General features: G+C 46.1%; 3 protein-coding genes across 4 annotated transcripts; 2 read left to right on the forward strand and 1 right to left on the reverse strand.

Moving 5' to 3' along the window:
* The first annotated feature begins 118 nt into the window (after nt 1-118).
* LOC137866902 (betaine--homocysteine S-methyltransferase 1-like) lies at nt 119-3,498 on the forward strand. Its single transcript, XM_068703168.1, has 8 exons — nt 119-253; nt 1,038-1,170; nt 1,330-1,442; nt 1,535-1,726; nt 1,829-1,976; nt 2,294-2,476; nt 2,657-2,885; nt 3,003-3,498. The coding sequence occupies exons 1-8, from the start codon at nt 236-238 to the stop codon at nt 3,178-3,180; spliced, it is 1,194 nt and encodes a 397-aa protein (XP_068559269.1). The 5' UTR covers nt 119-235; the 3' UTR covers nt 3,181-3,498.
* A 974-nt stretch (nt 3,499-4,472) lies between these two features.
* Nucleotides 4,473-7,332, forward strand: kgd4 (alpha-ketoglutarate dehydrogenase subunit 4). 2 transcript variants are annotated; one of them, XM_068703474.1, is made up of 6 exons: nt 4,473-4,516; nt 4,711-4,817; nt 5,093-5,192; nt 6,163-6,226; nt 6,429-6,625; nt 6,792-7,332. In XM_068703474.1, exons 3-6 carry the CDS (start codon nt 5,139-5,141, stop codon nt 6,807-6,809), a joined length of 333 nt encoding a protein of 110 aa, XP_068559575.1. In that variant the 5' UTR covers nt 4,473-4,516; nt 4,711-4,817; nt 5,093-5,138; the 3' UTR covers nt 6,810-7,332. The 2 variants fall into 2 exon arrangements, with proteins under 2 accessions (XP_068559575.1, XP_068559573.1); XM_068703472.1 differs by lacking the exon at nt 4,473-4,516 and having other exon boundaries at nt 4,523-4,817.
* A 96-nt stretch (nt 7,333-7,428) lies between these two features.
* pdxp (pyridoxal (pyridoxine, vitamin B6) phosphatase) lies at nt 7,429-10,258 on the reverse strand. Its single transcript, XM_068703471.1, has 2 exons — nt 9,472-10,258; nt 7,429-8,476 (listed from the first exon to the last, which is right to left on the reverse strand). The coding sequence occupies exons 1-2, from the start codon at nt 10,067-10,069 to the stop codon at nt 8,121-8,123; spliced, it is 954 nt and encodes a 317-aa protein (XP_068559572.1). The 5' UTR covers nt 10,070-10,258; the 3' UTR covers nt 7,429-8,120.
* Between the last annotated feature and the right edge of the window lie 2,848 nt (nt 10,259-13,106).

A 13,106-nucleotide genomic window follows, 5' to 3' on the forward strand; every position in this document is an offset into this window, starting at 1 on the left:
AGACCAACAGCCATATTTAAACTGGGACACTCACAATACTCTCATTCAGCTAAAGAGGGGAGGGGGAACACGTAAACATTGCAGTTGTGTAATTTTGCCCGCTGCCAATCAGAGCAGCTCCCATCAGGACCCCTCCCCTGCTTCAGAGAGATTTATAGTGGCCTCCTGCTCCTCTCTAATGTTGCTTCAGCCTCTCAAAGTCTGAGCAGTCAGGGGTCCACACAGCTGCAGGATTATGGCACCAGCAAAGAAGGTATGTGTGAACTTTTGTCTAAAGAAAATGACTTAGAAAAACGTCTTTTTTTCCCCTTTAAGCTCATGATATAGATGGTGATCATGATGTTCTCTCATTAAGAGCAACTTTGAAGTATTTCTTCTTAAAATGGGTGAAGGAGTTTCTCTTAATTGCAGTTTTATTATTGTACAAATTCCAGAATTTGTCATGTTTTATGATGGGATCTCAGGACAGACAAATCTGAGCGGTCATGACATGAGGTGGGGCTTTAATTGGATTCAAATAAGTGAATCTATCAATAAAAAAATACAACAACTATAAACTATCCAGTGCCAGAGCAGTGAATTCAAACTCATCACAGTGACTGCTGATTATTCAGACTGAGCGTGGATGCAAATACATTTTGCAGACCGTGGTCTCAAGTGTAATAAAGACAAAGAAAGTGGAAAGAGTTTGTTCACTCTCACTTAATTTCACTTTGAGAGTCACACGTGTGGGAATCAAAGGGTTCAAGTCTATCGGTCAATGGGAGCCGTGCAGCTGCTCTCTGACATGACATGTGCTGCTTTCTCGATGACTCTCAGGATCACTGAGAGAAAGGGGGGCGAGGGTGGGGCTGGGGGGGGGGGGGCTGCAGGATGCTGCCCTGGGACTATACTACTAAGTGGCGTGCCGGTTGTCAGCTGCTGTCAAGTTGAACGTAAACCTACCGACTCTTTGGCCTCAGTGGCTCATCTCCAGCCTGACTGACGGTCACATTCAATCTCCGTCATTCTGAGCTCTCACCGATCCGTCACCACAGGGAATTTTGGAGCGCCTCGACGCCGGGGAGGTCGTGATCGGGGATGGAGGCTTCGTGTTCGCCCTGGAGAAGAGGGGCTACGTGAAGGCCGGTCCCTGGACGCCGGAGGCCGCCGCAGAGCACCCTGAAGCAGGTGAGAACCAGCTGTTTTGGACTCTGAGTGGCTGCTTCGTTATCCTCTGCATTGGTTTCCCTGCAGATGGGCCTTTTGCTTGTGCGTCGTGTGTCACAGTTCAGGTGGATTTGCTCGTACGTTTGCTTCATCGCGCGTTGCTTTGTTTGATGATTTCAGTGCGACAGCTGCACAGGGAGTTCCTGAGGGCCGGGGCCAATGTCATGCAGACATTCACCTTCTACGCCAGCGACGACAAACTGGAGAACAGGGGCAACAAGCTCACCTTCACCGTAAGTCCAATTGGCTTTCGTAAGAATAAGCAGAACATTCCGCAGGTTGTCCGAATTTCACCCATAATTTGTTGGTTTTTTTTGACCCGCAGGGAGCTCAGATCAACGAGGCCGCCTGCGATTTGGCCCGCGAGGTCGCCGACGAGGGCGACGCCCTGGTTGCCGGAGGAGTGTGTCAGACTCCGTCCTACCTGAGCTGCAAGAGTGAGACTGAAGTGAAGGCCATCTTGAAGAAACAGCTGGACGTGTTCATGAAGAAGAACGTGGACTTCCTGATTGCTGAGGTAGAGATAAAAACAGCCCTTAACCATAACTAAATTCATCCCTCATTTTGTAGCTTCTTCTTTTTTTTTTTCGTGGATGTTTATGATGTCTCTGTCCTGCAGTACTTTGAGCATGTGGAGGAGGCCGTGTGGGCCGTGGAGGTGCTGAAGGAGACAGGGAAGCCCGTGGCTGCTTCTATGTGCATCGGACCGAACGGAGACATGCACGGAGTCTCACCTGCAGAGTGTGCCGTCAGGCTGGTCAAAGCCGGTGGGTACAGTGTTCTTTAGATACACCCATGAGCACAACTTGGTGTTAAAAGTAAATGTAACTTTAAAATGGTTCACATGAGCTCTCTGTAGTGTGACTAGGTAGTATTTCCTGTGGTGGCAAGGGCAAGATTTCTAACCGGTAGACACGAGACAAGACTGTTCGTGGTCTACTGGTATTAAGAATGAATAACTGGGACCAGGCTGCTCGCCAACACAGTTCTGTGCGTCGGTTCTGTCTCTTCCACCTGTTTTTTTTTTTTTCTTCCTCTGCTTATCAGTAACAGCCAGCTCACGCCGATGCATGTCCCCCTTTAGGTGCCCAGATTGTTGGCGTCAACTGCCACTTTGACCCCATGACCTGTGTGGAAGCTGTCAAGATGATGAAGGAGGGAGTGGAGAAGGCCGGACTGAAGGCTCACTACATGGTGCAGCCCCTGGCATTCCACACCCCCGACTGCAACTGTCAGGGATTCATCGACCTGCCAGAATTCCCCTTCGGTAATCAAACACTGCGTTGCATTTTCCTTCAAACATATAGCATTACACCTTAAAACATGAGTGCTTTCTCAGTGTGCATGCGCATACGCCCTCCGGCTGGTGCACTGCACCCCACTGCTGCAGGGTAACCCCAAAGGCAACCACGGTTATGGGGTCTAATGTGTATAAATCCCCTGTCAGGTCTGGAGCCCAGGATCCTGTCCCGCTGGGACATGCACAAGTACGCCAGAGAGGCCTTCAACGCTGGCATCCACTTCATCGGCGGCTGCTGTGGATTTGAGCCCTACCACATCAGGGCCGTTGCAGAGGAGCTGGCCCCCGAGAGGGGCTTCCTCCCTGTCGCGTCAGAGAAGCACGGCAACTGGGGCGCTGGTCTGGAGATGCACACCAAGCCCTGGGTCAGAGCCAGGTCAGAGGAGATGACTTTTGTTACTGAATATAGCATAAATATGGCACCCTAAAGTGTGAGAAATCAGCTCTTCGAGACCAGTGAGTACTAACTTATGTGACTCTTTGTCTCTCCTAGAGCCCGCCGTGACTACTGGGAGAACCTGAAGCCGGCCTCTGGTCGACCCCTGTGTCCCTCCATGTCTGCCCCCGACAGCTGGGGCGTCACCAAGGGCCACAACGATCTCATGCAGCAGAAAGAGGCCACCTCTCAGGACCAACTCAAGCAGCTGTTCGACAGGTCAAAGAGCCACTGAGTCTCAGTCACGCAGCTGGCGAGCAGGCCTGGGTCAAACAGCCGTGGCGAGCAGCTACTGACGCAGCACATGTGGCGGCGTGCGCTATATCTGTAAACTGTGCTGCAACTGAGAAAATGTCACGTCAGGGGCCCGAATCTTCGCTTGAGACCGCCACTGTACCGTGCAACCTGTCGTAAAAAAAGCATGCGCAGCCACGGGGGTGGTGTCGAGTTAAGAGTCGGCCCGTGTTTAGATCGGGACCTTTTTGTTTTCTATGACTCTGGACCAGTTTGTTTAATAAAAGAAGATCTAATAAAATGTGACTTGGCCACGCGACTGTTGAGATGTAGTTTCTTACTGTGGATGTTTATCAGTTCCATCATCTGTAGATATGTGAGGATCATGACACCATGCACACAAACATTTATAACAAAGATACTGAATCATGTCGAAATGAAGCAAAGATTCAATGCATTGATAAGTATAATTTCATAACTAGGCCAGTATTAGTGAGGGGAACATTATGTAATACAATGAAAATGGCATTAAGGTTTGGAAATTCCCTAATCTCACACTGTGGTTTAAGGGTTGGGGAATTCAGAGAATCCTGCAATGAATGAGGGATCCAGTAGATGGCGGTGTTGTGATATCATGGCCCACATGAAACTGACCGCACGTACAAAGAGCCTTATAGGAGAGATGCTCCACTAGCCAGCAGTAGTGGTAACAAGTTGTGTTCGTTTCTTGTAAAAGCTATCCCTTTAATATTTCAAAGGTTATGAGAATTTGAGGTTCACAAGTCAATAATACAAGACTTTAAGTACAGTATTAACTGCTCAAAGGTTTTATCATTTGTATTGGGTTGTCATCTTGAGTCTAGATTACATAAACATGGAGTTTAGAAGACATTCACATCAACCAAGCGGGGAGGGCTCCAATGGAAAATGATATTCAGTTACATTATGGAGATTTAGGATGCAGCATTTTGATCCATAATGGGGACAAAAACTGAAGAAATCCAACCTCTGCTGCTTTGATTTTGACCATTCCAGTCTTTCTTTTTTTTAAACGGTGTCTTGTAACTCTTGAACGTCATAGAGGGACAAGATGATAAGCTATATTTGATTATACTATCTATTATGTATGCTGTAAGCATAGAGCGGGATGGTTTTACTCTATTATATGTCATTAATATGAATTTGCAATGCAGCTTGAGAGACTCGTGGTTGACTGTGAGTTTTCTGCTGGTGACACATCTTGATCATAAACGATCTCTGCTACTTTCCTCGTCGTTGATTGGACAAGACTTACTTGACCTTTTTTTTTATCAAGACGGAGTGGAATCAAAGATAGGGTACGATATTTGTCTTTACCCTAGCGCAGTAGTCTTGTGTTGACATTGTAGGTATCACACAGACAACAGTGTTGCCTTTTAGTAGCTTAATGGGGAATAAAAGTCTTCGGAGCCTCATTTGACCTCGACTGGTTGTGCTTTACAGCGGATTAAAGTCTTTTATTAGTGTGTTTTTGTACGTCCCTTTTTGACAGGAGGCTAACTCACAACCCGGAATGATAAGGCTGCAGTATGGCCTGAGGATTTGACCTCGCAGGACAACCGCTGGGTCAACATATCTAACGGCCGCTTCTCCAGAGAGGTAAAGACATGGCTATACGTACGGTGACGTTAGCCTATAGAATTAAAGACATATTATTACCATTATGGCCTTAGAATACTCATATTATTGGTGTGTCGCTTAAAAGTTATTGATGCTATTCATGTAACAGCTAGGCTTTAAGAGAGGCATCTTATCCCCCTCCATCCCTCCGCACCATTCCCATGAACCGCATCCTCTGGACCACTCTGCGTGTTATGGTATAGATTTAACGGTTTACAATAACCGCAGCGCCATCTTGTGGTGTCCTTCTGCAGCTGCGCGGAGCGTCTCTTTTACCGGAAGTGAACCCGCGGGGTCGTCATGGGAAGCAAAGTCAGCTCCAAAATGGCAGCACCCGCCGCCCGAGTTATCCAGGTAACAGCGCTCCGCAATTTGAATTACCGTACACGTCGGTGTGTTTGAGGTCAGATTAACGTTGCGACATTAACACGTCGCCTTTCTGTCGTTCTTTACGGTTGATAAGCTTTTTTAGCGAGGCCTTTTATGGGGTGACAAACACCGCCGTACCCTTGTTGATGTCCTTGTTTAACCGCAATGTGTTGTGTTGAGACAGCAGCAAGCGGAACAAGACGTTTAATGAGTAAATTCTACATGAACAGCCGCTGACATTTTAAACGGTTTGGCTGATGTGCCGTTAGCTGGAGTCGCGTGCGTTCAGGAGGAAACTAGTTTAGCGTTAGATAACTTTGTACAGAGATGAAGTGGAGCTCAGAAAATGACTGAACGTTACGACAGTCAGTTGACTTTTTACGTCGCTCAATGAATGTTGTCATTTTCAATGACAGAGATACTGTAGCCCAGCAAATATATATCAGTGTTCAGCGTTATGTGGATTAAAACTGCATTTAATCATTTAATCATTTCCTGTTTTCTGGTTAGTATGTTAGTTAGTATTGTTCAGTCTGAAACCTAAATATATTGGTGGCTATAACTAAATTTAGTTTCTAATCAGTGATTAAAAAGGAAAAAAAAAAATAGCGAAACCTTGCACGTGAGAAGCTAGTACCAGGACACGTGTTCTTGCCTCGTGACTTCAACTGTTCGTCTCAGTCTGTCACTTGTTTCTGTCAGTCTGATTGTTAGTTGCAGCAATAGTATGAAGCAAAGTTGCTGTTATCTGAGACACTTTGTGTGAGTCTCTGTCATAGTCTCAGGCTGCGGTCATCACTTCAATCACACGAACACCTTGTGGTTGTGATTATTATATCTGCCACTGAAATACTGGAAAAATATTATGTTTATTTACACAGCTGTCTGATCTAATATATATGTGTGTGTGTGTGTGTGTGTGTGTGTGTGTGTGTGTGTGTGTGTGTTTTTGCAGGCAGTTCGGCCTCACGCTCCTCTGATCAAGTTCCCCAAAAGACTAGACATCGCACGGCCCAATGGTGAGCATGAAGAGAGTGAGCGAGGGTCCGACGACCTAAATGAAGGAACCCAGCCTAAAAAAACGCTCTTGGTGATGTAACTGATCCTGTGACCTTTTGTTGTTTCGTGGTGTAAATGATAAACATTTAGCGAGGATTGAATGAATGTTGCTTTTATCATCAGTGACCTTTTTCTTTTTCTTCTTCTTCTTTCCTTTTCTAGCCCAAGAGGCTTTGAAAACGTCAGCGGTTAACTTCTCCCCACACAGCGCCCCGACGCCGCCGCCGCCTCCGTCATCGCGCCCTCACGTACCTCTGACCCCAATTTCTGGCACGCCAGATTCGCTGGCCTCTATTCAGCTGCTCCCTGCGAGGTACCGCAGGAGACCGATGGCGGCGGAGGAAATGGACTACATCCAGGTGAGGGAGGTGGGGGGGGGAGGGGCCTCTGAACTTCAGGTGTCAGTAGTTAGAACACAACCTTTGTCCTAGATTCAAGATAAACCTGCGTCGAAACCTTTGGACTTTAAACTCTTCTTCTATCTAATGAACATGTTACAACTAGTTCTGTGTTCTGTCTTCACAGCGCGGTGGACCAGAATGACACGGAGCGACTCCATCACTGCAACCAAAGTCCTTATCCTTCGTGTCTCTGACTCTCTGCGTCAGCTCAACCTATTGCCACATGAGACATGATGTAGAATAAAGTGTTGCGTAAAGCCGATTTAAAATGTACATATGCTGGATTTTTTAGATGTTAAATCCTTATTGTATTTGAAGTTCACACTAAAGGGACATCCTCATTGTTTTACACAGAGCAAAGCTTTAAGGGTAGCGTCTTTAAGTTTCTATTTACTCTTCTTTTAATCCTAACAGCTTGACTGGTTTTCAACAGTTTCACATTTTTAATCTTATATATTATACATATTATTTCTTTAGTGCTGCACTTGCAATGAAAGCACAAAGCTCTGCTACATAGAAGACAATGATGGGAAGGTGCATTTCACTACAATACACTGAACTGATGTGTTTGTTTGTTTGAAGAGATGCTGGATATGGAGTTGCAACAGTGAGTGGAATGGTGTTGAGTTCATGTGAAATGATTAAAAGAACATATTGTGTTTTGATTGTGGCGTTCTTATCGTGCTTGATGTAGAAAACCGGCCAGCGGAGGACGAGGACAACAACGACGGTCTTCCAACAGATGAGCGACATGTGTAGGATTGGTTTTCAGGCGTTTTATTGTCGTTACCGTCGCTGGCATGCTCTATATGGCAAACATTAACAACATCGACATTTCACAACAGTGCAGTATGACCTGTGGGGGTTTTCTTTTCTTTGAACGATGAGATCCGGTAAGCCGCTTAGCACTCTTGTGATGAATACTGACACAAGCGGCGCAGACGTGACGTCTGACTGGCAGATTGTCGTCTCAGAAAAAGCTCACAGTTGTATTTATTTATCTCCTCTCGCCGTTAATCAAACACACATGAGAAAACAAGTCTGCCTCAGTAAGTACACATCTGCCTTTTGGCAAAAAAAAAATGAAATAAAATATTCAAAAACACATGAATGCCATTAATAGAACAATTCATGGCTTTACAAAAATACCTCTGGATGCTAAAAACCCATCATCAAACACGACCGGTGAACTCTATGGAGGAGAAAGTGCAGCATATTCATAGATTAATATTAACACCTACAGCAACTGCCAAGTCACAAATGGGCACAACACGAGAAGAAACACTGAGGTATGCACTGGATTACTCTGATTACTTTTGGGGGAGGAGGATACTCTGTCCTATGCATGTCTTGGTCAGACACAGCGCCCTTGTTGGTGAGGAATGGTTCTGGTTCTTGATAGGTATGTTGGAAACGCAGTAGAAGCAATGGTTGCCAGGCGATGGGACTCCCGTCAATTGCTCTGTTCCTCCTGTTCCTCCAGTTCCTCAAAGGCCGGCAGGAAGTCGGCGATGGAGTCCACCACGTAGTCGGGCGCCAAGCGGTGGTTGGCGGTCAGCTCGCTGTCCCTGTACTCCTGGGCCTCCTCGAGCTGAGACACGCCGGTGAGGGTGAGCATGGTGTCGAAGCCGCAGTTGGACCCGAACAGCATGTCCACCTCCAGCCGGTCCCCGATCATCAGGCACTGGGCGGGGTCCACCCCCCGGAACTGGCTGGAGATGCACTCGAACATGAAGCGGCTGGGCTTGCCGATCACGGTGGCCTTGCGGCCCGAGGACACCTCCAGGGCCGCAGTGAGGGACCCAGAACCTTCCGGGGGAGGGGGGGGGTGTAAAGATGATACAAAAAGGTTAGACCTAGGATCAGTCTCATACGGTGAACAGACTAAGTAGGGCCTATTATTTAGAGTTTTTTGGGGGCGACCGTATTAGAGAGAGAGAGAGAGAGAGAGAGAGAGAGAGAGAGAGAGAGAGAGAGAGAGAGAGAGAGAGAGAGAGAAAAAAGCACTAGAATGGACTTTAACCAGAGTCATTGGAACTAAAGGGCGGCCATCTTGAAAACACTAACATCATCACTTGATCCTGTGGCACTTCCAAACTGTTTTCATACATCAGTAGACGATGCACCACCGTGTTGCATCAAGCCGACACAGACCTGAGGCCAGGCAGTATTTCAGAGTGGGAGTACCGGACAGTGACTCGGGTTCTAGACCGTTAATAACGCTGCTCTGTGACTGCCGGCGGGGCCCAGAAGAATGGCTCAATTCAGCCGTGGGTAATGTTTGTGTTCTAGACAAAATAGAACATTTACCGCAGCAGAGGTGCAGGTTAACGTCACAACTCTTACGTTGTTTTGATCCTTCTGGAGATGAACAGAGGATGAATCCTCTACAAACCTTCATGTCTCTCTAATGGTTTCATGCAACTGATATATATATATATATATATATATATATATATATATATATATATATATATATATATATATATATATATATATATATATATATATATATAATATAATAGGGAACTAAAAGTATGGATTTCCTTAACTCTCATATTGACAGTGACTTCAGTGCGCCCCCCCCCCCCCGCATTAAACACTTCTGGGGGCGCCCCTGCATCACACTGCTGGCTCCCAGCTCGAGCTGACCTCTCGCGCTCCTGGGCCTGTGCCCGGTCAGTGATCTATACACGGTTGGCACAACTACACACACACACACACACACACACACACACACACACACACACACAACACTAGAGGAGGCCGAGCTTCAACAGACACAGCCTCATCACCACCATTACCTGGCAGTATCCTTCCACCCGACAGAGGGTGCCAGGGGTCGTTGTCGGTGGCCAGGAACAGACAGTCAGGGTCCCGCAGGTAGCACGAGGCTTTGGCCAGTTTGAGAAAAGTCAGTTTGTCGTCGTGTCCCACCAGCACCGCCTTGACGTCCGGAGCCAGGGCGCAGTCGTAGATGGTGGCGCCCGGTTCGTCCGCCTCCTCCACGCAGGGGATGCCCGCCTCCTCCAGCTCCCTGCGCAGTCCGTCGCAGCCCATGACGAACACCTGGCCGCGGACCTTGACGACGTCCCGCAGGTAGAGCGCCGAGCAGTACGACGAGCTGAAGATCTGCTCCAGCATCACGTCGGTGAAGCCCAGCCGGTAGAACTTGTGCACGTAATTCTCCCGGGGCCTGGTGCAGTTGTTGGTGACGAACACGACGTTTTTGCCGTGCCGTATCAGCGAGCTCACCACCTTCGCCGCGCCCGTTATCGCCGTCTCCCCGTGCCATATGACCCCGTCGCAGTCGAAGAGAATGAAGTCCTTCGCCTCGAGCAGTTTCCTAATCTGCGGACCTCGAATTTTCTGGCAGCCTTTGAAGCCAAAGGCGCCTGCCATCCCGGCGTTTTCCTGAGTTTCTTCCGTGTTTCACCTGCTAGTGGTCCCCCATGTCGACGGCTGGTGCATAACGCGCTAACGACCGCGGGGTGGAAATGCTACGAAAACAGACGAATTGGTCAATCACATCACATTGCAGAGTCCTTGGTGCGGTTACATACACGGGCAGCGGGCTTCATAAACATTGACGCTAAACCACGCCCACGGTGTCCACGCTGGCCAATCAAACGGCAGCGCTGTGACCAATCAGGCGCGTGTGTGTCACAAGCCTTTTATAAGCAACGTCCGCTGAAAATTACATTGCGCCCTCTTGGCAACTGATGGTCGCTTTATGTGGCATTTTATTTTATGTTTTTTTTATTAATGTACATGAACTCTAAATAACTACGCTGAATAAAGATACACAGCTGTAGAAGATGTACTTTCTATACTAAAACTACTCTATTATAAGTAAACGTTCCGCATTCAAAATACAAATAAAAAGTCAATAATAACTAAGTTATTATTGTTGTATTATCTTATAGCTGGTTAGGTGGAGCTAATTTCAATTAATTCTCATCACGTTTGGTAGCTTAATGTATAAAACGGCATCATATTTTACAAGATTTTTGTATTTTTTGCATATAAAATCCTATCTGTGATTTAACAATTAAATAATTGTGAAATAAATGTAGTGGAAGTGGTGGAGTCAAGCAAAAGAATAAATTAGCATAAAATACTCTTTACCTGTTTATTATTATCATTACACCTATAGCTAAAACACAGTCTAATACAATGTTGTATCAATAAATCCTACCTTCATGAATATTGTAATGCTTCATCCAAGATGTGTTTTTAATATTTTGGCCGCCCAATCTATATGAATGAGAATGGACAAATATTAGAAACACCTCTTGATCCTCCTTAAGGATCAGTTGAATCAGAGCATCCTAATCTTCACGGCGGTGGGATTTAGTGCAGAGCTGTCGTGTTACACTTGAGAAACTTGCAGCTGTGTGTATGTTTCTGTCAAATATTTATCTGCAAAGAAGTCCAGCCAGAAACACATATTTACAATGATACTTTGGTAGTAAAGTACCAGATCCAGAAAGCTGTCACTTTAATGAGAGTATTTGAATAGTATGTAGAGTATTTCTAGAATCGGCCTCATAATTCTGGTCCAGGGAGCCGTGATTTACGAGGCACAAGTCTTTCTCCTCAGGTCACTAGATGGCGCTCTAACCCACCAACAACACAGATGTGAACTCCAGCACACACAGAACAGAGAGCGCTCTAGTCTTCTGCCTCCTCCGTCTACCCATTTCAGTCACTGGAACAGAGTAAAGGTTCATATAGAAGTCTGTCAAACTTACTTCTTATTCCCTGTTTGAACTTATGGGGACGAGGTTCTGACCTTACAATAATTACAGAATCTATAGAGCCTCAAAAGCTTTGCTCTCAGCTCCAAAACAACCAGTTCCTTCCTTTCCTTCATTATTTCTGAGACAGATATCATCAGGACATGAGACATGAGCCGTTTGACAAGTGTGCAGCCGTGTGTCCACTTCTAATGCTCCCACATGGGGGGGGGGGGGGGGGGAGCACCTGAGGAAGGAGATACTGAGATCAATATTAGACAGTGTTAAATATAATAACATCAGAAATGTAAATATGTAGCATAAATCCCATTTATCATCAAACATCATCACAGAAACGACTAGAAAAATACATTAAAAAGTAGAAAATATCAATATATTATTTTCTCTTCGAGACACATAATGTATTAATCATTTCTTAATTTGTTCTTTTAAATTGACCGTGATGTTTTTTATTAGAGGGGAGCTCCGCCCCTCATGCGAGAGCACCAGGCAGGGTGTCGCTCTGCTCTGCTCTGATTGGGTCAACTCCAGAACAGATTGATTCTGAATGGTGCCGATCACAATCACCTGAGTGGTGAGTGTGTCTGTGATCACGGTGCACAATCAAAATGTGGCACAATCACAACGTGTAGGGAGCTTTCAAGTCACTTCTGCTCCATTCAAGGACTTCCTCCATCTCACATGGCTTTGTGATGCGATTATAATGACGTTATTCTAATGTTTTATCATATAATAAACCTGTTTTGAACTCATGGTTGAAAATAAAATGAAATAAAATAAAAATAAATGATTGAAATTTGAATTCAAGCCAAAAAAAGAGTTGCAAACTTGTAAATTGAATGCAGTTAAGGTATTAAAATGACTAAAAGTGACACGTTAGGTCTGTTTTATTCAGTGGTATTGGGACCATTATGTCCTCTAACTCTTGTTTGTCTCTGCTGTGTTTCTGTTTCTTCTCTGCTCTATGACTTTCCTGTGTTCCATTTTGCATCATTGTGTCCCTCTTCTGCTTCATTAAAGTTTCCTTTTATTCGCCTCCTCTGTCTTTTTTTTCTCCTTCTTTCTTTCTTTCTTTCTTTCTTTCTTTCTCCCAGTGGTCCCGTCCCGTCATGCTTTGGCTGCTTTGCCCCGTCTGTTTTGGATTGCGTGCGAGACAGAGGAAGACTCACTGGCACCTGCAACTGCCAGCCAAACAAGACAAATGAAATGCAGGGAAAGGAATGGACAGCTGAATGGACAGAGAAACAAGCCGGCCCTAATTGGTCATTATTTCCCTGCTAATCTATATTTTCCTCCCTGCTAACCCCCAACACAGATGTGAGGAGTGGGAGGGAGGACAGAATGGGTTGGGGGGGGTGGGTGGGTGGTGGTGGTGGGGGGTCCTCCCAAGGCCTGGTCTGCTCGCAACTGTGGCTTGAGCGCTGACCGTGAAACATCGCTGTTTCGCTTTTGTGTCTTGTTTAGAAAAGGGGAAGCAGACTCAGTGGAAACCACGAGAGGAGGGTGTGGGGGTCAGAGTTGAGACTTGCAGGTGGTTAATAATTGAAGAGCCAGCAGAGCATAGCGCCCGCCCCCAAACACACACACATGCACACACACACACACACACACACACACACACAAACTTTTGCAGGTAGAGCGTATTTATGAGAATTACGGTACATTCTATGACTATGACC

This window comes from Cebidichthys violaceus, unplaced genomic scaffold (assembly GCF_023349555.1).
Source record: "Cebidichthys violaceus isolate CVI_PGR_0920_01 unplaced genomic scaffold, fCebVio1.0.p SCAF_9, whole genome shotgun sequence".
Lineage (NCBI taxonomy): Eukaryota > Metazoa > Chordata > Actinopteri > Perciformes > Stichaeidae > Cebidichthys > Cebidichthys violaceus.

Bases quoted from the DNA above. Each gene is read 5' to 3' on its own strand.
- LOC137866902 (XM_068703168.1), top strand. The intron at 1,727-1,828 runs GTAGAGATAAAA...TCTGTCCTGCAG, and splicing joins TGGACTTCCTGATTGCTGAG to TACTTTGAGCATGTGGAGGA. The intron at 2,886-3,002 runs GTCAGAGGAGAT...TGTCTCTCCTAG, and splicing joins AAGCCCTGGGTCAGAGCCAG to AGCCCGCCGTGACTACTGGG.
- pdxp (XM_068703471.1), bottom strand. From the start codon at position 10,069: ATGGCAGGCGCCTTTGGCTTCAAAGGCTGCCAGAAAATTCGAGGTCCG. The intron at 8,477-9,471 runs GTAATGGTGGTG...CTCCCCCGGAAG, and splicing joins GGGTGGAAGGATACTGCCAG to GTTCTGGGTCCCTCACTGCG.
- kgd4 (XM_068703474.1), top strand. From the start codon at position 5,139: ATGGGAAGCAAAGTCAGCTCCAAAATGGCAGCACCCGCCGCCCGAGTT. The intron at 5,193-6,162 runs GTAACAGCGCTC...GTGTTTTTGCAG, and splicing joins CCGCCGCCCGAGTTATCCAG to GCAGTTCGGCCTCACGCTCC. The intron at 6,227-6,428 runs GTGAGCATGAAG...TTCCTTTTCTAG, and splicing joins AGACATCGCACGGCCCAATG to CCCAAGAGGCTTTGAAAACG.